This window comes from Apodemus sylvaticus, chromosome 14, assembly GCF_947179515.1.
Source record: "Apodemus sylvaticus chromosome 14, mApoSyl1.1, whole genome shotgun sequence".
Taxonomy (NCBI): Eukaryota; Metazoa; Chordata; class Mammalia; order Rodentia; family Muridae; genus Apodemus; species Apodemus sylvaticus.
Window position 1 is genome coordinate 9,298,450 of NC_067485.1, and position 24,378 is coordinate 9,322,827.

The window sequence follows — 24,378 nt, forward strand, 5'->3', positions numbered from 1 at the left end:
GTGTGCTCAGCCACAAAGAAGGATGAAGTTACACTGTCTTCAGCAATGAATGCAAGCAGAAATATATCAATTAAGCCAGCCTCAGAATGGCAGATATTGTATGTTTCCCTTGTTTGTTGTTCCTAGACTTTAGATAGATGTATAAAACCATGTATGTGTGACCTGAACGGAGAGTGAAGAATGGGACAAAAGGGACTCAGAGGAGGACAGAGGAGAAACAGGAAGGTAAAGAGCTAGAGTGCGGACTGCTCAAAGCACATTGTGTCATTGTATGAAAATGTTCTTACTTAATACCATGTATACAATGAAAAAATTAAAGAAGAAAAACGGAAAAATGGGATTATTGTTCTCATGTGCATTGTGGTGCACTCAACATGCCCATAATAGTGTTAAAGTGGAATAGTATACTACTGTTAGAAGGGAATCTAGCGGCTCTCTGATTAGATTTGAGACCATGAGAGAGTCTATGCCTCAGTATTCTAAACCTACCCCAAAACCCATGGTGGAAGAAATTTTAGGCCCTAGGAGGGAACTGGATACCAGAGCTTGGCAAATCCACAAAGCATCACACTGTCTGTTTATTTATGTTTATGTTTGTTTATGTTTATTTGTGTTTGTTTGTGTCTGTTTATGCTTGTTTATGTTTGTTTATGTTTATGTCCATGGACAAATGCTACTCTCAACCTTTTTCCGAGACAGGGTTTCTCTGTGTAGCCCTGGCTGTCCCGGAACTCACTCTGCAGACCAGGCTGGCCTCAAACTCAGAAATCCGCCTGTCCCTGCCTCCTAAGTGCTGGGATTACAGGCATGCGCCACCACGCCCGGCCATTACTCTCAGCCTTAATTAGAAAGCTTTTTCTGGGGTTGGAAAGATAGCTCCATGGTTAAAAACACAGGCTGTTCTTCTAGAGGACCCAAGTTCAATTCCCAGCACCCACATGGCAGCTCACAACGTCTGAAATTCCAGTTTCAGGAGTGTCTGACATCTTCACACATACATACACATAGGAAATTGTCAAAGAATACTTTTTTAAGAAAATTCTACTTCCCATTTCAGAAGCCCTGAGTTACTAAACAACAATCCCAGCCCCGATTATGAGATATGTCTCCAGGAGTTGTTGGCCATTGCCCTTGCTTGCCCACCAGAACTGGGTGGTAAGACATCCCTTTTGTTGATGACAATCACACGCCTTGTTTGCAGAGCATGGAGAAGCCATGTTGGAACCAAGCAGGTGGCTTCCTCGATCCTGGCAGGCCTTTATAGTGCCAGAAGTTGCTGTGTAGGCAATTCAGAGGAGGATAGGGAAAGTCAGAAATGGTATGTCCCAGCTTTGGACTTTGCAAACTACAATATCAAGTTGTTAAGCAAAGCATGCTTACTGAAATAACAGTGGCACAGCTGTTATACGGGTTACCAATTGGTTTCTGATAGACTCTGAGGCCCATTCCACAGGAGGAAATTCATGCCTTCTTGTAGTGACAATTATGGAGTTTTGGTTTCTTTGAAGAAAACACAGATAATACGGGAATGTGTTTTTGTTTTAATCCCAGGTGTAGGAAAGTGGGGCCCCTTCAGACTGTCCACAGCAGCTGACTGTGATTTGCCTCATGCTCTAGCAGAGGTGTGGTTTTGCCAGCTGCAAATGGTTTCTATGGTTGTGTGACTTTTGGAATTCTGGGAACTTTTCAGAGGAAATATAAATGCTAGGATTGAGGTGGGTGGGTTGTTGGTTGTCATAGTTTATTAAGTAGTCAAGTGCAAAGAAAAAACAAGAAGGGGAAATTAGATATCCTGATCCCAAAGATTCCAACTTACTTCAAGGAACTCAATGCCCCTAATCAGCAGGAAGTAGGCCAATGATAATGTCTCTGCTTTCTTTTTTTTTTTTTTAAAGATTTATTTATTTATTATATGTAAGTACACTGTAGCTGTCTTCAAATATCCCAGAAGAAGGCATCGGATCTTGTTACGGATGGTTGTGAGCCACCATGTGGTTGCTGGGATTTGAACTAAGGACCTTCGGAAGAGCAGTCAGTGCTCTTAGCTGCTGAGCCATCTCTCCAGCACCATGTCTCTGCTTTCTGACCCCTGACTTTATTCAGGGATCTCTTCTCTCCCCTCTCCCATCATTTTTTTCACTCCTAACTGGTGTTGGGGGTGTGTGAAAAAAGTGGAAGTAAAAAGAACCCACAAAGTAGCAAAAGACAGCTATATCAGTACTGTGGACCTTGACACAGACCCATGGCTGGGATGCTCATAAGCACTTTTACTTTCTGAATGACTTGGTGCAGTACTCAGTTTTGATCAAGAAAGCTTTTTGTAGCAAATATAGTTAATGAAGACTCATGGTGACTGCTGCGCGTGCTCAACCTTAAGTGAGATTATTCACACCATACAAACCACATCAGGGCTCAAGGAACAGTGAAGGAGCAAGGTCAGAAGGAAGGTGAGAGCCAGATGACATGTCTGTGGCACACAGTAACTCAAAAGACTTGCAGTTGTCTTGAATGGAGCTTGTACAAGACTCTGCCTCTAAACATTCCATCCTAGGAGAGGGACTCCTGGTGTCCCATCCAGGGGACCTAATGGTGTCCTATCCAGGGGACATAATGGCAATCATGGGTTGCTGGGGGGAGGAGTTCATTGTCTTCAGTGATGTGAGCTTTGGTAAGTTATCCATGTTCCAGTGGATAGCCTTAAACCATGCCCATGGGAGTAACGCCCGTTAAACTGCTAAGTCACAAAGCAAAAACAAAGACACAAAAGTGGAATGGGAGCTTGAAGCAGGAAGTGCAGCTGAATGGGGAGGGGGGGTGTCAGCAGGGAGGAGTGTGAGATCAGCAGGGAGGAGTGTGAAGGAGTTGTATTATATACATGCACGAAGTGCAGCTGAATGGAGGATAACGGAGGGGGGAGGAGTATGATTGGGTTATATTGCACACACACACACACACACACACACACACACACACACACGAAGTTGTCACAGACTTAATTAAGTGACGTCTGCCATTGATAAAATTTCTTTCTTTCCAATCCTTTTGGCTTTCTCCCTAAAGCAAAGTCACTTGACAGTCTCTGTGTCCCTGGGCCTCACTTGGGGCTGGGCTGGGGTGGGGGGTTGGGGGTCAGCTTAGCTGAAGCCTTATGAAAATGCTGAGCTGCTGAGGCACTTTGGTCTCAGTGCTGACACATAATAAAAAAACACTCATTGTTGCACTTAGAACAGGACTGAAGGCTTACCTGTTACCTCTAACCAATCGTGCTAGCCAGTTTTCTGTCAGTGTGATACAGCTAGAATCGGTCATTTTGGAAAAGGGAACCTCAATTGAGAAAATGTCTCCACCAGGTTGGCCTGTGGTGCATTTTGTGGATTGAAGATTGATGTGGGAGGAGCCAGCTCACTGTGGGCGGTGCCACCCCTGGGCTGGTGGTCTTCGCTTTTTTTTTTTTTTTTTTTTAATTTTCAAAACAGGATTTCTCTGTGTAGCCCTGGCTGTCCTGGATAGACCAGGCTGGCCTCAGCCTCATAAATCTGCCTACCTCTGCCTCCCAAGTGCTGGAATTAAAGGCATGCACCACCACTGCCCGGCTCCTGGCCGCTTTCTAACCCCTGACTTTATTTAGGGATCTCTTCTCTCGAAGGCCGTGAAGAGCAAGTCAGTGAGCAATGCTCTTCCATGGCCTCTGCTTCTGTTCCTGCCTCCAGGTTCCTGCTATGCTTGAGTTTGTGCCAAGATTTCCTTAAGCAATGAATTATAATGTGGGGCTGTAAGCTGAAATAAAACTTTTCCTCTACAAGATGCTTTTGGTCACTGTAAGGCTTTGTCTAAGGCTTCAGTTCGGTATCTGTTCTCGCTCTTGGACTGTCACTGGACTGCACTCCGCGTACTAAGGACTGGTAGGCTGAAAACAGTTTTGTGACTGTGACTCATGAAAATGAATGATAGCTGCTGCCTCGGTTTCAAGACGTTTACGTTAAGAGCCAGTTCTCAGGTGGATCTGGACCGTGCGTGTGTCAAGCTGCCAATGCACTGCCAACAGACAAAACAGCTGCCTGTGTGTGTTATTGGACTTGGCACAATACCGTCCATCATCACAGACTGACCACAGAGCGATCACTCAGTGGATCTGCTGCAGCGGTTGTCACAGGCACCCCTCAGCTCCCAATGAAACTCACAGTCTACCTCAGTGAGTGGGACCATGTTCTTAGAATACCGAGCACCTCGGTCAGTGGCAGCCCCTCTAGGATACAGGTGCTTTCTTTTGTGACTGAGCTTTTTTTCAGCCTATGGTATTTCTAGTCCAATCAGTTGATTTTAGCCACATGTCACATGGTTGTGGTTCTTAAAGCCAATGTCTTTTTTTTCTTTTTCATTCTTTCTTTTCTTTTTTTTTCTTTTTTTTCTTTTTCCATTAAACTTTGTGAGATTTGTACAGTCTTGCAGTTGGAGTACCTTTCGTTGCAAAGGTCATTCTCCAGTGTGTCAACAGTCAGGGTACTTAGTGATCTTCTGGACTCCCTGTCAGGCATGTGATATTGTTGAGTACTGAAATACATGTGTCAGGATCACCACAGAACAACCTCGCACTGTGCCCTTCATTTTTACTCCAGCTGGAGTAATTTTGGTATTATTTTATTCACTAAATGTGGCTGCCCAGAAAAACAATAACCTCTTCTTGGCCACTTTCTAGGTGATGACAAGGACAGCAGAGGCAGCATGGAAGGTTGTAGATTTACTTTGAAAGTCCAGAACTGCCAGGGAAGTCCTGGGAACCTATGTTCCTTTCTTCTAATGGCAACCTCAGGCAGCTCACTCAAAGAAGGTGCAAGGAATTTGAATTTTATTCTGGCCTATCAGGCTCTTGCTGGATTGATATGGTCTCAGATCATAAATTAATAACCCCTTAGTTAGGAGCCTTGCTTCCTAAGTGTTTCGATAGCAGTCAGTGAAGGCCAAAATGAGGACATTATGGGTCTCCTTAAGTATTAGAAACGTGTAGGTTAAACTTTCCGGTGCTACAGGAATGGCACTTCTTGGGCCTTGGAACTCTCAGAAAAAGGAGCCTCTGATTTTTAGAGCTACTTTAGTATTTTAATTTTGGTGAGGCTTTCTGCTCTGGAACTGGCTCAGTCTGCCTTATGCCATCTGACAGCTCTGGTCACAGGTGATAGTCAGACCTCTCAGATTGTTCTTAAGAGTGAGACAAACTATAGCAAGTTTCATGAAAATGACTATCACCTAGAGATATATGACAGGCCTTGAGTCCAGCCCTTTAAGTTAACAGGGAAGCCTGGCGTTGGTGGTGCACGCCTGTAATCCCAGCACGCTGGGAGGCAGAGGCAGGTCTACAGAGTGAGTTCCAGGACAGCCAGAGCAATACAGAGAAACCCTGTCTCGAAAAAACCAAATCCAAAAACCAAAAAAAAAAAAAAAAAAAAAAAAAAGGAAAAAAGAAAAAAAAGAAAAAAAAGATACTAGGGAATGGGCTAACTGTCCCTCTTATGCAGAACATTTGCTGCCAGGCCATGACAAAGGAAGTGAAAACTCGGATACATCCAGTACCTGGACTAATGCTTTGGGAAAAGGCAATACAGATACAATAATTAGGAAGTAGTTTCTGATGGTTTGTGGTATTTGTTCAGAGACCCTGGGCTTGGGGCACTAAAGAATATGGTGGCTAATTCTGTAGGCTGTTCTTGCCCTACTAAGAGCCTGTAGACAGGACAGAAGCAGCCTTATTAATGCAGAGTAAAACTGGATTTGTTCCAGAGTCTGGAGTTCAAATTGTCAAGGACCAGAAGACTGTCACATTCATGGAAAGTGTACCTTTAGTCAAGACTGAAGCCACAGTGTGTGGTGGATGTTTTAAATACAATTTTTATGGGGTCCTCCTGCTTGCATGTTGCTGTGTGTTCAAAACCTTTCCTGGGAAGGCAACACAACACACACACACACACACACACACACACCTACTCCCCCCCAGATAGAGATCCCAGGACAGAACAAGTAGGGATTCCATTAAAGTACATTTTGGTGAACCAATGAGTTTTATTGGGGTTATTTGCAGGAATGTGGATGAGGAGTTACTTACAGGAGCAGAAATGACTCTAAAACAGTTGTATCACCAAAGCTCACCCTAGCAGGGTGACATCTGACAATGCTGGGAACATGGAGCACACCTTACAGACTGCACACAAACCAGCAGGTTAAAGAGTATCCTTTCCAGGCACATCAGTTGGTCTAAACGTCTTTCAGGCAGCTGGTCTGGTGTCAGTCTTCTTTGGAAACTTGACTTGTCTGAGAATTTTCTTTGCAACTTTGTTCCTATTGATTATTCTGGAAGGGAGGGAGACCTAAGGAATTCGGTAAGATTCAGAGATGTCCAGAAGCTCTTTGAATTGTTTACCTTCCTAATTAAAGCAGGATACAATGTTTCAATCTCAGAAGAAACTGTTTCACAGCAGCTGTCCAAGTCTAGTCTACAAAATCCTTGGCTACCGGGTTGCAGCAAAGGCCATCTACTTAACTGGGTGGCCAAACCTGCATAAAACGAAAGAAGGCAAGCTGGGAGCCCAAAGTGTCAGCAGGCTGGAAATGAAAAGACTTAACCACAGCCACAGAATGTGACTGTCCTCTAGAAACCAGGAAAGGCAAAAGATGGATTCCCCCTGAAGCGTGCCAGAGGGAAAAAGCCTTTCATCATCCACCTGATCAGTCCTGAAGACCTCAGAAGCTTTTATTATCCTAGATTTGCTTCATAAAAGAGTTTGAAATGTTCTTACTACAGAGCAGCTACCATTTCCATTCTGCTCACCTGCTTATGGCTTCTACAATAGAGTCTTTACATAGAGAAGTTCAGGAAACTTTTTAAATCCACTTGTTTGAAATAAATCTATCATCTGCAAAAAAAAAAAAAAAAGTTATTAGGCTTGCAATATTGAGAACCAATAGAATAGGTGTCAGAGCCTCCCTCCCAGGGTAGTTAGTTACATTGTGTTCCTGGCCTCCAGGAGAACCAGTCTTGCCACTTCAGTGAGATGAGCCTTGGGAGGTTATGTTCCCATAATCAGCAGCACTGGGCTTGGAGAAAATGCCACGGGAAGATACACTTGGGATATTTTTAGGCCTGTTCCCAAATCCCAAGTAAATCCCAGTTAGATAAAAAGCAAGAGTGTGAAATACTACTGAAATTAAATGTAAGTTTATAATGGAATCTTGGCAACACTACAGACTGGGGAAAACACACCAAGATTTATCTGGAGTATTACACAGACTTGGAACTAAACTTTCAATAAAATGTGGGTTTTATTTTTTGTTTTGTTTTTGCGGTAGGCCTCAAACTCTGTAGATGAGGATGACCTGGAACTTCTAATCCTCCTGCGTCTACTGAAGCTCAGACTTTTATACAGATTGTAGAGTAGGAAGTGTCCTAGTTAAGGTTTATTATTGTTGTGATGAAACATCATGACCATAAGCAACTCGGAGATGCATATGGTTTATTTTGCTTACACTTTGACATCACTGTTCACCATTGAAGGGTGTCAGGACAGGGATTCAAACAGGGCAGGGCCCCGGAAACAGGAACTGAAGCAGAGGCCATGGGGGTGCTGCTTACACTTGCTCCTCATGGTTTGCTTAGCCTGCTTCCTTCTAGAGTCCAGGACCACCAGCCTAGGGATCGCACCACTACAATGGGCTGGGCCCCCTCCCTCATCAATTACTAATTAAGAAAATGTCCACAGCTCAATCTTACAGAGGCATTCTTTCAATAGAGGCTCCCTCTTCTCTGGTAACTCTAGTCAGTCAAGCTGACATAAAACTATCCAGGACAGGGAATAACATGTAAGAGTTCATGTTTCTTTTATCATCTATTTGACATGTGTATGCCATTGTATTTCTTATATCAATTCTTACATACAGGCTTAGAATAAACTTGCTAAATGGTGCCCAGTGAATTCTTGTTAACTTATTCTGTCAAGGAATACTACCTGCACCCCTGCCACTCCATCCCATACACACAAGATTTCTCTGAATAAATGCCCCTCTCCAGCTGTCCTAGAACCCAGACTTGTTCTGTAGACCAGACTGCTCTTGAGATCAGAGATCTGCCGTTTCTACCTCCAAAGTGCAGGGACTAAAGTCCTGATCTGCTATCTATTTGGAGCTGGCTCAGACTAGCTTATGAGAGCTGAATGGTCAAATTTCAGGTTTTATGACCCAAGTAACCTCAAGTAGTTTAAATTGGACATTTGCAAGGAAATTGACAAATGCTACTCATCGATCTTGGATTCAGTATTTGGGAGTTGCATTCAACTAAATGTAGAACAATTGAAATATGTTTTTTTAATTTTTTATTTTTTGGTTTTTTTAAGACAGGGTTTCTCTGTATACCCCTGACTGTCCTGGAACTCACTCTGTAGACCAGGCTGGCCTCAAACTCAGAAATCCACCTGCCTCTGCCTCCCAAGTGCTGGAATTAAAGGCATGTGCCACCACTACATGGCTTGAAATGTTCTTATAATTGCCTCCAGAACAACCATTTAATAACCTCCCATTCCCACTGCCAAAGATTCAAATAAACATCCAGACCAAAGATCAGCAAATCTATGCCCGCTGAATATTTTGGACTGGGACCATATGGCCCACTGGACCCTTATCTTTGGAGAAAGTTAGAGATCCTTTATCTAGAAAATCCCTGTCCACATTGCCAAGGGTCCTTTATAATTTGATTCTGACAGGTTAACTTCATGGAGGTTAATTAATGGCACCCTACCTTCCTGTCGGCGATGGTTAATTTTGATTGTCAACCTGACTAAATGCGCCTAAGGCTCATCTTTGACTATACCTCCCTGTGAGATTTTTCCAGAGAGAAATGGTGGGAGGAATAGCTATCAGGAACGTAGGCAGCACTGTCCTAGTGGTCTGGGCTCCTGGGTTGAATACAAAGGCAAAGAAGAGAACATTAAGCGTTACTTCTTGGTTCACAGTCCTGCGACCACAGCAGCAAGCTGAACCATGCCAAGCTTCCCATACTATGATGGATTTTATGTCCTCAAACCCTGAGCCCAAATGACCCTTACTGGACTGCCTTACAGAGCATAGGTGAAGGGTACCTTACAGGGATGCGGGTACTTACTCCTGGATAGTTTTTATGCAGTGTCTATGTGGGAAAGGTCAAGTCTTCTTTGGCCTATTTACTCTAGGCCTTCCTTGGGGCTACTTGCAATTAAGGCAGCATTGTAAACAACAGGTGGTAGAGAAAGGCAGGATACTCCCATGAGGGTCTTGTGACCCTCCCTACAACTCCAAGAAGGGGTGTGGTAGTCAGTAAGGTCAGGTGGGAGAAGCCTACTCCAAGAAAGTGCAGCTAAACTACCCCAGAGGGCAATTGCTTCTTAGCTGGGAGAATTCTCATACACAACATGCCATATACGTTAGAGATTTTTAGAAAATAAATTTAGATTTTTAGAAATGAAATATAGACAATTACAAGGGTATTCTATACATACACCAGTAGATGTTATCTACAGCCAATTTATTAGAGCAGAACAGATCGGGTTTCTAAAGCACAACGGAGTGAAGACTTTCTGGGGAATATGATGTGAAAACTGGTAAAGTTAGACAGGGAAGGTGTGTGTGGGTGTGTGTATGTTGGGGGCTGGGGGGGGGGGAAGTCATCATGGAAGGCAACCTAGGGAAGTGCACAGGGAGAATACAGCATGGAGAAAAACCAGACAACAGGGGAACTAATAAAGTTGGAAAGGTTTTATATATGTAAATATACAAGGGAAAATTCCAAAATGCTTGCCTTGCCCAACGGTGGAACTTTCTACCCCAAGAAGTAACAATTTTCCCACACCTAGACATAAAGCTTATGACTTCTTTCTTTGATTGAACAATGCTGGCAGAAATTTAAGTGATATCAAGTGATACTTGTATCGCCATTTTATACTTCGAAACTCTGACCCAGATTTCAAAGGGCTCTGCTAAGAAGTGTTTATGCAACCGTAGTTAATCATAGAACTGGGTTCGATGGCCCAAGAGCAGAACTATGGAATGTCTTTGCATATTTAGGTCAAGTACGCTATCAAGAGTCCACATTTGTGCAATGCTGGCTAAAATGCCGGACTGTATCACACGTTATCTTTACAAATAAATGACGTGGAATTCACACGTGAAATAACTTATTTATGCCTTCCTTATGCTGAAAATACTTTTTCAACCATTATCCCTGATGTCACTTCAAGCCCGAGCTGCACAGTAACTTAATTAGACAGAATACAAAAGGCACACATCAGCTAGGCTAACTCCTACCCGTTGGGTAGACAGTCCCAGGCATTCTGTTTCTGTCCCCCACGCAGCTTTGAAGACAAACAATCTGGGTGGCCCTATCTTCTGACCAAACCGGTTTGACTCAGGGAGGGAAGCTCTGGCCTCACTGAAACAGTGAGTGCCTGCGGTTGCGTTGGTTGCTCACTGCCGTCTGTTCCTGTGTTCCTTTAAAGACCTTTCTCCATTGGCTTAGGTTCCAAGCCCTGAGCACAAGACAAGGCACTAGCAACTCCTTCCACCCGCGCACCAACACTATGCTTATTAAAAGAATGTAACTCGCCGCTATTTTATAAGCCGACGCCCATGGGGACCAGGTGGGGAGGATACCGGGACCGTGAGCTATGGGCCAGACGTTTCTAGCAAGTTCGCTGGCCGTGACGTCATCTTAGTGCACCATCATGGTGCCTTGCAGAAACCCCATTTAAATTTCTTTCAACGAAGAACGGGAGACGCGAAATGGGTTAAGTTCTCCCGCCGTGCCCAGCGCTCCTTCGATCTGGAGGAACCCCGCGCTTCGTCGGCCGGCTAAAGAAGAAACGAGCGCTGCCGTGCATGAGTCGGCTCCTTCGCCAACGCGCTCACTACCCGGCGTGCCTCGCGCACCCGGCCGCCAGGAGTCAGCGCGGCGGCCAGCGCGTTACCCAGCGTGCCCTGCGCGGCGCCGGCGACGAGCGTGGGGGAGGTGCGGGAGGAGGAAGCGGCGGCGACGCGGAGAGTCCCCGCGTCCACACGGCTGCCGATCGCCCACCGGGGCCTGCACCCGCAGCCCGCGTTTACGCACCCTCGGTGGCCCCCGCAACCTGTCGCGCCTTGCGGACCCGGCCGCAGCCTCCAGTGTCGCGCTCGCCTGAGTCACCGCCATGGCCGAGAGCGCAGAGAGCGGCGGCCCACCGGGTGCGCAGGACAGTGCGGCCGACGGAGGCCCCGCAGAGCCCAAGATCATGAAGGTCACGGTGAAGACGCCTAAAGAGAAGGAGGAGTTCGCTGTACCCGAGAACAGCTCGGTCCAGCAGGTGAGGGCGCGGGCCGGGCGGCCCCCGTGTCGCCGACGGGGCGGGAAGACCGGCGGAGGGGCGGCCTGGCCGGGCGGCGGCCCAGGCGAACTCCGGTCCGGGGTCGGGCCCCGCCGGGTTCCGCTGCGTGAGCTGTGCGGGGCTGGGCCGGGCGAGCCGCGCGGCCTGTGCTGCGCCGCGCCGCGGCCGCCTAGCTCCGGGCCTCGGGCTCCCACTTGTCACAAAGGAGCGGGGCGCTGCGGGGAGGCTGGGCGCGGGCGGCGCTCGGCCTTTGGCCGGGCTGGGTGGGGGTCATTGTTATACCTGCCTGCTAATTGGAGAGATTTGGGGGTGAGAAGCACGTGGAAGGTTGGTTCTCGGTTTTGAATGCTGAACTCTTTCCCACCTTTCAGCCTTTTATATAAAAACTATGACGTGGAACTTGTTTTCAGTCACATTGTAATAGCTCACGCCTGAGAGAAGTAAATGACTTTGATTCATAGGCGACTTGCTGTTTCTGTTACAATACTTTCGTCATCGTTGCCAGCCATTGGGTAGGTTATTATTTGATTTTTAGGGAGCCAAGACAGACACCTGGCTGGGTATTAGAGGTTGAAACGGACCGCAAGAAAACCCAATCGGTGATAAGGGGAATTCTTATCAAATAATTGCTTTAAAGTCTATTCAGGAAAACAAGTCTTGCAGTTAATTAAGAGCCTTGGTAGAACTTATCAAATGTATGTTTCAACACATTCTAGAGCACTTGAATTGTTGACAGTATCAAACATTGTAAACAGTTTTATGCGAGGAAGCAAGTACCCACCACAGGAGCGTACCTTTAAGTTCTCTCAAGGTCTATCTAGTTCCAAAGGTGAGATCGGTTTTTTTCTGAAGCAAGAGGCTGTGTGGCACCATTGAGAGAAACTCTTGTTGACTCTTGTTTGTTAACGTTGCTATAAGAACGTTTACCATCTTTATATTTTCCAGCAGGTGTGTACGTCACCCACAATTGACATTTTCCTGCGTTTTCTGTATGCATCTCCTATTTCTAAAATACACTTTAAAATTGTAAATATCAATATTACCCTTATAAGGAAGACAAGCTGCATGCATGTTAATGGCTTGAGAACAACTTTTTTGAAAATGGTATTCCATATAAATTTGAGGCGCAGTGATGGGACGTGGTTGCTTTTGCCAGTTCTTGAAGATCCTCTGCACCTGTGTCAGCCAAGTCCTCGATAGGTGAAATCTGTTATAGTTGACTGCACTCTTTTCGTCTTTTGTTCTCTCTTCACTCGCTCTTTTTGTCACCCCTGTGAGGATTTTTTTTTCCCCAAAAGAGTTTGAGTTCACATAAGCAGTCTTTAATGTCTTTTGGATAAGGCTTTTTTCTTTTCCTCACTCAGCGTATTTTTTGAGATTCATCCTTTGAGAAGGTCTGTACTCCTACCTCAGAGATTTGCATACTCTGGCTCCATTCTCCCACTGAACCATGTCCTCAGCTCTGTGCTTAACTGCTGAGTTGTTTTCCATACCATGAATGTGTCGTAATCTACTGCCCAGGGTCATCTTTTTTCCTCCGGTTGTAATTCTTGTGAACAGCCTCGTAGAAATCCTTTTGAGATGATATGCTTTTTATCTGTATTAGAATAGCTCTGTTTATGTTTTTAGTTTTAGGTTTTTCATTTTTTAAAAGACAGGTTTTCACCCTGTAACTTGGGCTGTCCTGGAATTCACAGTGTGTAGACAGGCTGGCTTCAAACTCATCAGGTGTGTGCTGTTCCTCTGTCTTCTTGTTAGTATTTGGTATGAACAGGGTTTTTGTTGTTGTTGTTTTGTTTTTAATTTTAATTGTAACAGTTTAGTGAATGTGAGGACATATTGTGAAGCTCTTGGGTCGTCCTCAGAGTCCCAGTTTAGATTTCTATCTTCCTGGCAGCTTCCACATTTTATTTCCAGACATTAGAAATAATGCTTTATAAATAGAAAAATTATTTAGGTGAGCATCTATAGGTTTCTGGGTTTTTTGTTTTTGTAAGATTAATTCTGTGGAAGCTTGTCTTTTACTATGCTGTAACTAAATATGACTTTAATGGATGAAAGTAAGGTTTCCCTAGGTAACTTATTCTAATGTTGGTTAATGTTTAAAATCTTACCTGTTTTCTTTGGGAGCAGAACATGTGATGAGTTGAAAGCATAGCCTGCACCACAAACTGACAGCACATGAAGCTGCTGGCGGTCGGGAGGACAAGCAGAAACGTGCACAGGTGCAGGACAACGCAGGCTTCAGGTGCCCGAGGCACAGTCCTGTTCTCAGCACGAGAAAGGGGCTGCCATTCTATAAGCTAGACTTTCCTTATAGAACTTACTAGGTTCGGTGTTTGCTGTAAAGTTTGTCACAGAGTAATATTTGAAGGCAGTAAGGTTTCCTTTTAAATGGTTAATTGTAATTGTGATTGGGGCTGAGTCATAGTTGAGCGTTGGATCCAGCATGTAGTTCAGAAGACCTTGGGTTGAATCCTCAGTGAGCCCACATCCTTTCAATGGTAGGCTGATGATGGCAAATATGTGATTCTGAAAATTCTTAATCTGGGAGGGGGAAAGGAGGAAAAAGATTGTATTGAAGACTTTATGCTGTTTGGCAAATCACATTTTAAAGTGTTCTTTAAGCTAGCACACAGAGTAATGGCTTCATTGTGGCAGGAAATCCTCTCTTTTTGAGAGAGAGAGAGAAAGAGAGGGAGGGAGGAGGGGGAGGGAAAGGGAGGGAGAAAGAGGAGAGAAGAGAGAGAGAGAGAGAGAGAGAGAGAGAGAGAGAGAGAGAGAGAGAGAGAGAGAGAGAGAGAGGAGAGACACCCCACCCCACCCCACCCCCACCCCCACCCCATGCAAGCACTTTAGTTACAGCCTGGCCTTTACATGGTCTGGGGCTTTGCGGTTAGGTGTTCCTTACATTTGTATGGCACTGAGCCATCTCCACAGGTTCAACCCCCTGGTTGATTTTCTAGTTAAAATCTCAGTGTGCCTGCATAGTGCAGGCTATTTAGCAATGGTATTAATGTGAGTATGTTATTAACTAGGTGAGATTATCTTAAACTTCCTTGGTAAGTTGTAAGTTAAGTTGGTGATATTTATTTTTATTTAATTTTGGGAAAGGGTTTCACTATGTAGAGCAGACTGGTCTGGAACTCAAGAGATCTGCCTGCTTCTGCCCTTGGGTGCTAGGATTAAAGGTGTGTGCCACCAGGCCCAGCTTAATTCTTGATTTCTTTTTGTAACCAACAAGTAGAACTAAGGTATTTTTTTACAGTTTATGTATAATGAGTATTACTTGTTTGATATATATTAATGAAGCCTGAAATTTTGCCCAAATTAGAGCAAAATGTTTTTCATAGAGTAACTAGAATGAACTGTATAATGTTTAATTTGCTATTTATGAGTAACTGGAACAGTTTGTATCGCACAGTGTTTTATTAATATGGGACTTTATAGCATAGTTTCAAAAAAGGCAAATGTGTAGTGGCTTTGCCTATGAGACTTTTTCTGCTCCCTGTTATGAACAGTTGCCGGCAGCTTGGAGAATCCAGAATTCTCTGTCAAAAGATCAGGTAGAGCAATGTGTGTATGAGTTGGTGTAGAGAGTGGAGGGGAGCTTGTGTGTAACTTTTGAATGTTTTGATGAGAGAAATTACAGTGTTTGAGGTCATCACAAATAACATTGACATTAAGCCATGCAGGATGAGTATAGACCACCCCCCGACCCCCCACCCCCCCAACCCTGTGCCCATCTTAACGCTAAGAGCCCTATGTAAGTGTTAGGTTTGTAAAAGTATCATTTCATGGAACTAAGATGTAGCTATAAAATATCAACCAGATTATAGAGATAGTATATGTTAAGATAAATTTCCTACACACTGCATTACATAATGTGTGAATGTGGATTGACTTCTCTCTTGCTGGAGATTGAATCCAGGGACTCTTGTGCTGTTCAGTCTCTCCTTTTCCACTATGTCTATTTGGGTAATTTCTGTGGCTTCTGTTGTATTTTTCTGGATAGCATCTTACCAAGAAGGCTGGGTTAAAGCAGTAATATAGGATATACTAAGGAAGAAATATGTCCCTGAGATTAGTGTTTTGCAAACTCTAAGGAATTGCCGAAGAACTGATTTAGTGATTTTAATTAGCAGATATTGCTTAACTTTTCTTTAAGACTTAAGAGACCATACAGTTGACTTCTTTAAGCCATAAATGATGTCATTTAGAAAGAACATTCCTAGGCTTATGTAACCATCACCCCCGAAAGAAACTCTGTTCTTCATTGTCTCAGTATTTGAAACAAGTTCTCCCTGTAGAGCCCGGGCCGGCCTTCAGGTTGCTGTCTCTGCCTCAGCCTTCCCAGAGTGGGTTTATGGTTTTGTCTTCTGTCCACCTTACAATGTTTTCATAGATTATCTGAATTGTAGTCTACAAGGACTTAAAACAAAACATTTATTTATTGCTCATATGTGTGTATTTGGTGTGGAGCTGTCAGAAGATAATTATGGGTCCTAAGGATTGAACTCACGGTGCCTGGTGTGACATCAAATGCCTTTACCCACTGACCCCCAAGTAGTTCCTATGTTGTGCCTAGTGATATGCCTCTATATGGATGTGTACCACCTTTTATTTCTTCCCCCACCTGCTGGACATACATGTAAGTGTATTTTTGTTATGACTAATATCTCCTTGAGCACTCGTGATTCATGTGCTTTTTTGTGGGCATATAGTTTCATTTTTCTTGGGTGTAGACCTAGAGTAGCATTGGTAGGTCACATGGTAACTGTATGTTTAATTCTGGAGAGAATTGCCAAAGTGTTTTTGTTGTTGTTGTTGTTGTTGTTGTTGTTTTCTCCGAGACAGGGTTTCTCTGTATAGCCCTGGCTGTCCTGGAACTCACTCTGTAGACCAGGCTGGCCTCAAACTCAGAAATTTGCCTGCCTCTGCCTCCCAGAGTGCTGGCACTACAGGCGTGCGCCACCACCGCCTGACTTGCCAGAGTATTTTCTAAATAGACTGTTCCAATACTTTCTCATTGACACTTGCTATTGACAGTCTTTGATTATAATTGTCCTAGTGACTGTTGAGTGTCACTAAGATACTGTTAAGTATTACCAATAGCCTTTTAAGACAGACATGTCAGTAATTCTGAGATAATGTGGTTTTGCTTTAAATGTCACAAATTATTTTTGGCAGAGATTTTGAGATATTTGCAACACATAGGAAAACTCAGCTGTCATCTATTAAAGTGATTTTGCAAACTGGGCTAGCTAGTTGGCTCAGTGGGTAAAGGGACTTGTTAGTCCTGACACCTGAGTTTTGAGTCCCAGCTACTCATGGTGGAAGAAAAGAACTGACTTTCAGAGGTTGTCCTTTGATCGCCACTGTGAATCATCACTCATGTGTCCTCCTCCTACCCACAACAATGGCAAGTATGAAAACAATTTAAAACAGTGCGATACTTTTTAAAAGCTTTTAAAAAATTATGTATATGAGTGTTTTGGCCTGCATGTATCTCTATGTACCGCATGTGCCTAGTATCTGTGGAGGCCCAAAAAAGTGTGTTAGATCCCTTGAGACTGGAGTTAGATAACTGTGAGCCACTAACTATGTGGATACTTAGGACCTGGGTCCCTTGGAAAAACAGCCAGTGCTCTTAACATTTAGCCATCTCTCTAATCCCTGGTACAACTTATCTTACTAAAAAATTAACAGCTGTCTTTCTGAAGACTAGGAATGTGGAAAGAGAATTTTTGAATTAACTTTTTGGGTTTTTTTGAGACAGGGTTTCTCTGTATAGCCCTGGCTGTCCTGGAACTCACTCTGTAGACCAGTCTGGCCTCGAACTCAGAAATCCACCTGCCTCTGCCTCCCAAGTGCTGGGATTAAAGGCGTGCGCCACCACCGCCCGGCTCAACATTTAAAATTTTTAAGGGTGGTTTTCTTAGTTTTGTTTTGGTTTTTTTGTTTTGTTTTGTTTTGGTTTTTTGTTTGTTTGTTTGTTTGTTTTTCTAGACAGGGTTTCTCTGTGTAGTCCTGGCTGTCCTGGAACTCACTCTGTAGACAGAAATCCGCCTGTCTCTGCCTCCCAAGTGCCATTTTTAAGTTTTAATTTCTAATATCAGGAGTTGAGATTTACATAATGGCTCTTCTTTGAAATGGTGTCGTAAGATACAGATTGCTGTAGTGATGTAATTAAGAGAAAGGTAGTTGCTGAAAAATGTTTGAGGATTGACCTCACCAAGTTGCTATTATTGCTTCTTGCCTGGAAATGACATTCTAGCTTACTGGTAGTCTCTGACTTCTGTATTTCTCCCCTCCCATTTATTCCTAGAGTAGTATTTGAAAATTGTTAATGAGATGATGGACACTAAAGGTCCATCTGAGCTAGTGTCAGGGCCCTCTGATGGCTTCTGCCTGCTGCTCCTTTGATGGCGTCCCTCTCCTTGGCCTCATCGGTTAGCCTCACTGTCTGCAATCCCGTGACCTGTTACTACGTTGACCTCTGCCTTAGGGCTTGTGTACAGCTTGTTCTGGCCTGCCTCCTACTCTCTGTTGGCTTCTACCAATCCTTTACATTGTAGAACAGAGGTCAGTTTCTCAAAGAAGTATGCCTGACTGCCCAGGCTTCCCTGGGGTCACCTGTTGCATTTTCTCACAACGCCATTAGTTGGTACATGTATGTGTGTGTCATTTATTATAGTTCAAAATTACATAGTTAGGATTATTTGATGCTTCTCTGCTAGGAAGGAGTGGTGATGTTATTTATCTAGGTTCCTAGAACCTAGTGGATAGTGTAGACTCCCTAAACAGTGTGTTTGTGAGTGAATTTTGAACATTTTGTGCAATATGTATTTAATATTAAAAACCCATTGTGGAACCTTACTGAGTGAAGCATATACAAATGGGTACAGTCCTCTGGAGACCTCATCTTAACCTTCTCTCCCTTCAGTCTCCTAGCTTAGAACTCTTTCTTTGAGACAGGGTCTCTATGGCTGTCCTGTAACTTTCTATATAGACTAGGCTGGCCTCAAACTCAAAGAGATCCTCCTGTCTCTGCTTCCCAAGGTCTGGGATTACAAATATGCACCAGCATACCCAGCCCAACTCAACTTTTTAAAAGATGTTTAACTCTGTGTGTGTGTGTGTGTGTGTGTGTGTGTGTGTGAGAGAGAGAGAGAGAGAGAGAGAGAGAGAGAGAGAGTTGGTTCTTCAGCTGTGGAACCAGGGTTGTCAGGCTTGGGTATCAAGTGCTTTTCACCAACCCTTTCTCAATGTCCTCAGGTTTTAAGCTGGAGAGTTCCTCTGACTCATAGAAAATGATTTAGTATTAGCCATTTTGTATCAAAGATGGCTTGTAACTGATAACAGTTATTTTATTCCACTTGTCTCTGGTATGTGTAGGTGTGTATGCCAGGGTACAGGTGTGGACTTCCTATGGGAATTGTTCTCTCCTTCTACCACATCAGGCCTGTTGAGCAAACTCAGTTCTTCAGGCCTGGCTGCAAGCACTTGTTGAGCCATTTCACTGACCCCTGACAAATTTTCAGATGTGCAGAGAAATCAGTTTTTTGAGGAGTCCATGTTAAACTAGTCAGTGATTGCCAATCAGTTCTCCAGGAAAAACAGCACTTATCTGTAGTGTTTACTTGTTTGTGTGTAGTAAATATTCTCACAGTGGTAGATTCAAGTAACCAGTATTAAACTGCTTCAAAAATTACTAAATATTAAGAAGCTATTACTTAATGTGGGTTTCTTAGACAGAGGGCAACTATGGCTGGGCAATTCCTGTCTGCCTTTCAGAGCCAATGAGACTGGCCTCTAGAAACAAGGTAGACTTTATGTATCCCTTTACTGAAACTGCAAGCTTCTGCAGCTTGTTGCAATGCTTACTAGAAATCTACTATGTAACAGTGTTTCCTGGTAGAATGGTGTGAGGGGGCTGAAAGACAGACTAAGCCATTAAAAGGGCTGTGGGTTGCTTTGCAGAGGACCTGGATTAGATTGTAAGCACCTACATGCTTTCTCACAGCCTTCCAGAACTAGTCTCAAAGGATCCAACACCCTTTTCTGACCTATGGGCAGCAGGCACACATGTTTTATGCAGACTTACATGCAGGCAAAACACCATGCACATAAAATAAAAATAAAATTTCTTTTTAAAAAACAACAACAAAACCAGCATCACTGGGGCTGGAGAGATGGCTCTGTGGTTAAGAACACTGACTGTTCTTCCCGAGGTCCTGAGTTAATTCCCAGCAATCACATGGTGGCTCACAACCATCTATAATGGAATCTAATGCCCTCTTCTAGTGTGTCTGAACACAGCTACAGTGTACTTATATAAATAAAGCAATTTTAAAAAAATCATAAACAATTTTTAGATTGAAGGGGTGGCTCAGAGGTTAAGAGCACTGACTGTCTTCCAGAGGTTCTTACTTCAAATTCCAGCAACCACACTGTGGCTCACAACCATCTGTAATAAGATCAGATGCCCTCTTCTGGTGTGTCTAAAGACAGTGACAGTGTACTCATAAATTAAGTAAATCTTAAAAAGAAAAAAACAAAACAAAACATAATTTTCTTGGCAAACAATAAAGCTGAATTTAACTTTAAATTTGTTACAGTAAATTAAATTTGTGTGTGTGTGTGTGTGTATACCATGGTGACACCAAAGTTTTGGGCTAGGTCTTTCCACCTTAATTAGCCAGTCTAAAAACACCTTCAGACTTGTGCACAGGTTTGTCTCCTAGTCTGTTTGTTGTTATCCTATCAGGGTGACAGTATTGACCACTATGTGACCCTTTCTAAGAATGAAGGCACAGGTGATCGAAAATATTTCAGGTTTGTATGTTTTGTTTTGTTTTTCTGTCAGAGGAGTAGCGTGCTTGTTCTCTCTGTCTCTCTCTCTCTCTCTCTCTCACACACACACACACACACACACACACACACACACATTCCAGGGTACACGTTTGGAGAATAATTAAGAGACTACTTTGGAGACTTGTTTCTCTCCTTATCCTGTGATTTCAGGAACTGAGCCCTGCACCAGCCCCAGGAATAGTTTTAATGCCTCTGTTAATTGGTATTGGTTGTTTGGCTTTCCCTTTACTCTCTTCAGTTCAGTATCTGGACTGAAACCAAGTTCACAGATAGATGTGTGTGTGTGTGCGCGCACACACACCATGCATGCAACAGGGCTTCTCTATATAGCTCTGGTTATCTTGAAACTTGCTCTATAGAGCAGGCTGGCCTTGGAACTCAGAAATCCACCTGGCTCTGCCTCCCAGGTGTTGTAATTAAAGGCATTCTCCACTACCACCCAGCTATGAGATTTTTCTTAAAGATGTATTATGCGTGTGTGTGTGTGTGTGTGTGTGTGTGTGTGTGTGTGTGTGTGTGTGAGAGAGAGAGAGAGAGAGAGAGAGAGAGAGAGAGAGAGAACATGGGGGAGTGCCCCCAGAAGCCCCAAGATGTCTGATGTTCCTGCAGCTGGAGCTGCTTGATGAGGGTGCTGAGGACTGCATTTGGCTCCTGCAAGAGCAGTAAGCTCTTAACCGCTGTGCGGTCGGTCTCTTCAGCCCCACATCTAAGTTCTTTCTGAGTGCTAAGTCATGAGTCAGCCAAGGCAGCTTCCCTTTGAGGAGGATGCAAGCATGTGCTCTTAGCAGCTGCACCCATCACTGCTTTCTGTCAGTATGAAGGAAGAGCCATGAACTCACATCTCAAACCTGAGATGAGGTTGGAGTCTGTTGTCTGTGACAGTAATTGTTAGCAGCCCTTTGCTTTATTATAGAGAAGGGGACTTCACGTGTGTCTAGCAAAACTCTGCTTGTGTTTTTGTGTTGGGTTTTAGAAATTTTCTAATAAACATCAAATGGGGTGATGTAGTACCAGAAAATTATATACTTGTACAATAAAAAGATAATTAACAAAGAATTGTGTGTTTGTGCAGGCCATTCACATGTGTGTACATGCATGTAGAAGCTGAGGTTGACTCTCTCCTTTGTTGCCTTCTGTGTTATTGTTTAGAGTACCAGGTCTCTTACCAAATCAGAAGTTCATGGTTTGTTGAGACTATCTAGCCTTGAACTCTGGGTAGCCAAGGATGACCCTAACTTTTAGTCCTCCTGTTTGATCTCCTGAGTACTGGGATTACAAGTAATGTGCCCAGTTTATGCAGTGTTAAGATTCAGTGTAGGGCATACAGATACGAGGCAAACACTCTACTGAACCACAGTCCCCAGTCCCACACTTCTCTTTAGAAAACAGATACTGAGCTGGGCGGTGGTGGCGCACGCCTGTAATCCCAGCACTCTGAGAGGCAGAGGCAGGTGGATTTCTGAGTTTGAGGCCAGCTTGGTCTACAGAGTGAGTTCCAGGACAGCCATGGCTGTACAGAGAAACCCTGTCTCGAAAAAAACCAAATCCAGAAAAACCCAAAAAAAGAAAAAGAAAACAGATACTGCCCTTCTGCCCCTTCTTCAATTTGATATATAATAAACCAGAGGTTCTCTTCACTTGTAAATGGTTTTCTTTGCTTTGAGTTATCTACAGTCACTTGTGGCTATTGTTTATTTGTTCTTGAGTGCTGGATTTGACTAAATAAATGTACCATTGAGGCACGTTTTAGTTGTTTTGTTTGGTTAAACCACAAATGTGTCCAGCCTATTAGACAAATAGTGGAACTGTAAGGTCTTGGTAATCAAATCCAGTGTCTACCTTGAAATGTGCTTTTAAAACTGACTAGCTTACACTTCAGGCTGCAGTCTATGTGGCAGCCAGTTACTGCAACTGCAACCCTGCAAACCCAGAGCCATCCAGAGAGGCTCTGTTGTAATTTATAGTCTCTGACATGGAAAAGGAAGAGCACCTTTATTGAAGTAAAGATCCTTCATCTGCATTGTGTTTCTTGCTAATTTGTAGGAAATCTTTGTGCTGTTTGTGCTGTTGTTTTTTTTTTTTAAAGATGTATTTATTATTTTGTGTACGTGTGTACACCAAGCGCATGCTCACGCAGATAGAAGCCAGGGCAGAGTGCTGAATCCTCTAGAACCAGAGTTAAGAGATGGCTGTGGGCCACCATATTGGTTATGAGGAGGAACCAGACTCATCCTCTACAAGAGCTTCTTTGTGCTCTCTCCAGCCCTCTACTGGTTATCTGTGTGCCGGCTGTTTTGTCTCTGGCTTCTTCACTCTTTATGGGGTGTGGGGCGGGGGCGGTGGGGGTGGGGGTGTGTGGGGGGTGTTAGTTAAATAGTTTTTGTTCACTTAGGAAGTAGTGTCTTGCTGGGCAGTGGTAGCACCTTTAATCCCAGCACTTGGGAGGCAGAGGCAGGTGGATTTGTGAGTTACAGGACAGCCAGGGCTACACAGAGAAACCCTGTCTTGAGCCCCCCTGCCCCCCCCAAAAGGAAGTGGTATATTTCTTGTGTTTGATCAGATGTCACTGGAGTACTATAAGATTCCAATTTTTGAAGTGTGTCAATGAATTTTGACCAAGTGTCAGCCTGTTTTGTTAAATGTGCTTCAAAAGATGCTTATGGTGGAAGTGGGTCAGCCACTTTGTTTTATTTTGAATTTTGTTTTTGTTTTTGTTTTTTTATAATTGTGTGTGCTTGTGCAGGCACATGTACATGTGTAGACCAGGCTTACTGTGTAGACCTCCATCCACCTGCCTCTACCTCCCAAGTGCTGAGCTCAAAGAGGATCACCACATCTGCCTAAGATGTCATATTATTACTCCCTCCCCTCCGAACCCCTGCTGGGGATCCTGAGGATTTAGCCCAGCATTACCTGAGGGGTAGGCAGGCACTTAACCAGGGATGAGCCACAGCCTTGTCCTAAGTTCCTCTCTTTGGCAGTTCGAAGAAGTCCTGCTTTAAATCCAGCACTGTGACCCTGGGGACACTGGTCTCTGTGTCCTGCTTGTGGTGTACACTTTCTCTCCGTTTGCTTTCAGATCAAGTTGTTTGCCTTACTCCAGTTGCCGCCTTTATTAGGTTGATAGGTATATACTATTTTTATGTCCTTTGGAGATTTCTCCATGAATTTTATAAATCGTCCCTGTCGGGAAGTACTTGCTACTTGTAGAATACTGCATAGATCCTAGAGCTCTTAACTCTGCATGCCCTGGATTCCACACCTTTCTCTTTTTTGGTCCCTGTCAAATGACACAAGATATATAAGAGCTTCGTAAAGTTGGCATTTTTGAAGAATTTTCTGTACAGTTTTTCATTTTTATTTCTTCATCTGGGATCATTTTCTTGTCCCTAAGGGACCCTAATACATTTCCTAAACTGTCTGCCTGCTAGGTGTCACCTTCTCTGTTTATGTGAGTAAGAAAAAGATCCTGTGAGCCGCTCTGTTTGTCTTTACATTTCAGTTTAATTCTGAGGGATTTTTACTGGATATAAAACTCTAGGTCACTATTTCTCCCTTTGGAAAAAAAAAGTTTATAATTAAGTACAAACAGGTTGAACCTGGGAAATGATGCTACTCAGTGGTAGAGAACTTGCCCAGCCAGCAGAAGATCCTGCCTTGGTCAGTGAGTTGGAGTCACATAGTAGGTCCTTTTCAGTTTGTCAGCTTTTGCTTAGTAATATACATTTAAAGTTCCTCCATATCCTTTCATGACCTTAGAGTACACTTCTTTTCAGTGCTTATTCGAATGCACCACAGATTATCTACTGAGGAATGTCTCAACTTCAAATTTTTGGCAATTATGAGTGAAACCTTTGTAGATCTACATGAAGGTTTTAAAGTGAATAGTTTGTAAATATAAAGGAGTGGTTGCTGAATTTCATTCTGAGATTGTGTATGGTTTCCTAAGAAACAGCCATTGACATATAATTTGTAGTCACACTTGTGTTTACAGATGTAGGTGCTTTTTTTTCCCTTACTTTGCTGACTTTTGCCGTGGAGGGATGCTGTGAACATGGCTGTCTGGCATTGCCTGTGGCCGTTCCCTGCCAGTTAACCCAGGTGACAATCGACTATACCCACGTGCTGA

General features: G+C 43.7%; 1 protein-coding gene and 1 long non-coding RNA gene across 5 annotated transcripts in view; one reads left to right on the forward strand and one right to left on the reverse strand.

The window, feature by feature from the left end:
- Positions 1–6,034: 6,034 nt before the first annotated feature.
- Positions 6,035–8,093, reverse strand: LOC127665010 (uncharacterized). Its single transcript, XR_007973300.1, has 3 exons — positions 6,997–8,093; positions 6,821–6,905; positions 6,035–6,359 (listed from the first exon to the last, which is right to left on the reverse strand). It is a non-coding gene; the product is annotated as an uncharacterized LOC127665010 (long non-coding RNA).
- A 2,890-nt stretch (positions 8,094–10,983) lies between these two features.
- Ubqln1 (ubiquilin 1) overlaps positions 10,984–24,378 on the forward strand; it is a 43,452-nt gene continuing 30,057 nt past the window's right edge. For 2 of the 4 annotated variants that reach the window (XM_052157330.1, XM_052157332.1), the window contains exon 1: positions 10,984–11,351. In XM_052157330.1, the coding sequence (XP_052013290.1) occupies positions 11,199–11,351 (153 nt within the window). In that variant the 5' untranslated portion in view covers positions 10,984–11,198. The remainder of the gene's footprint in view (positions 11,352–24,378) is intronic. The other 2 variants (XM_052157329.1, XM_052157331.1) reach the window with 1 other exon arrangement.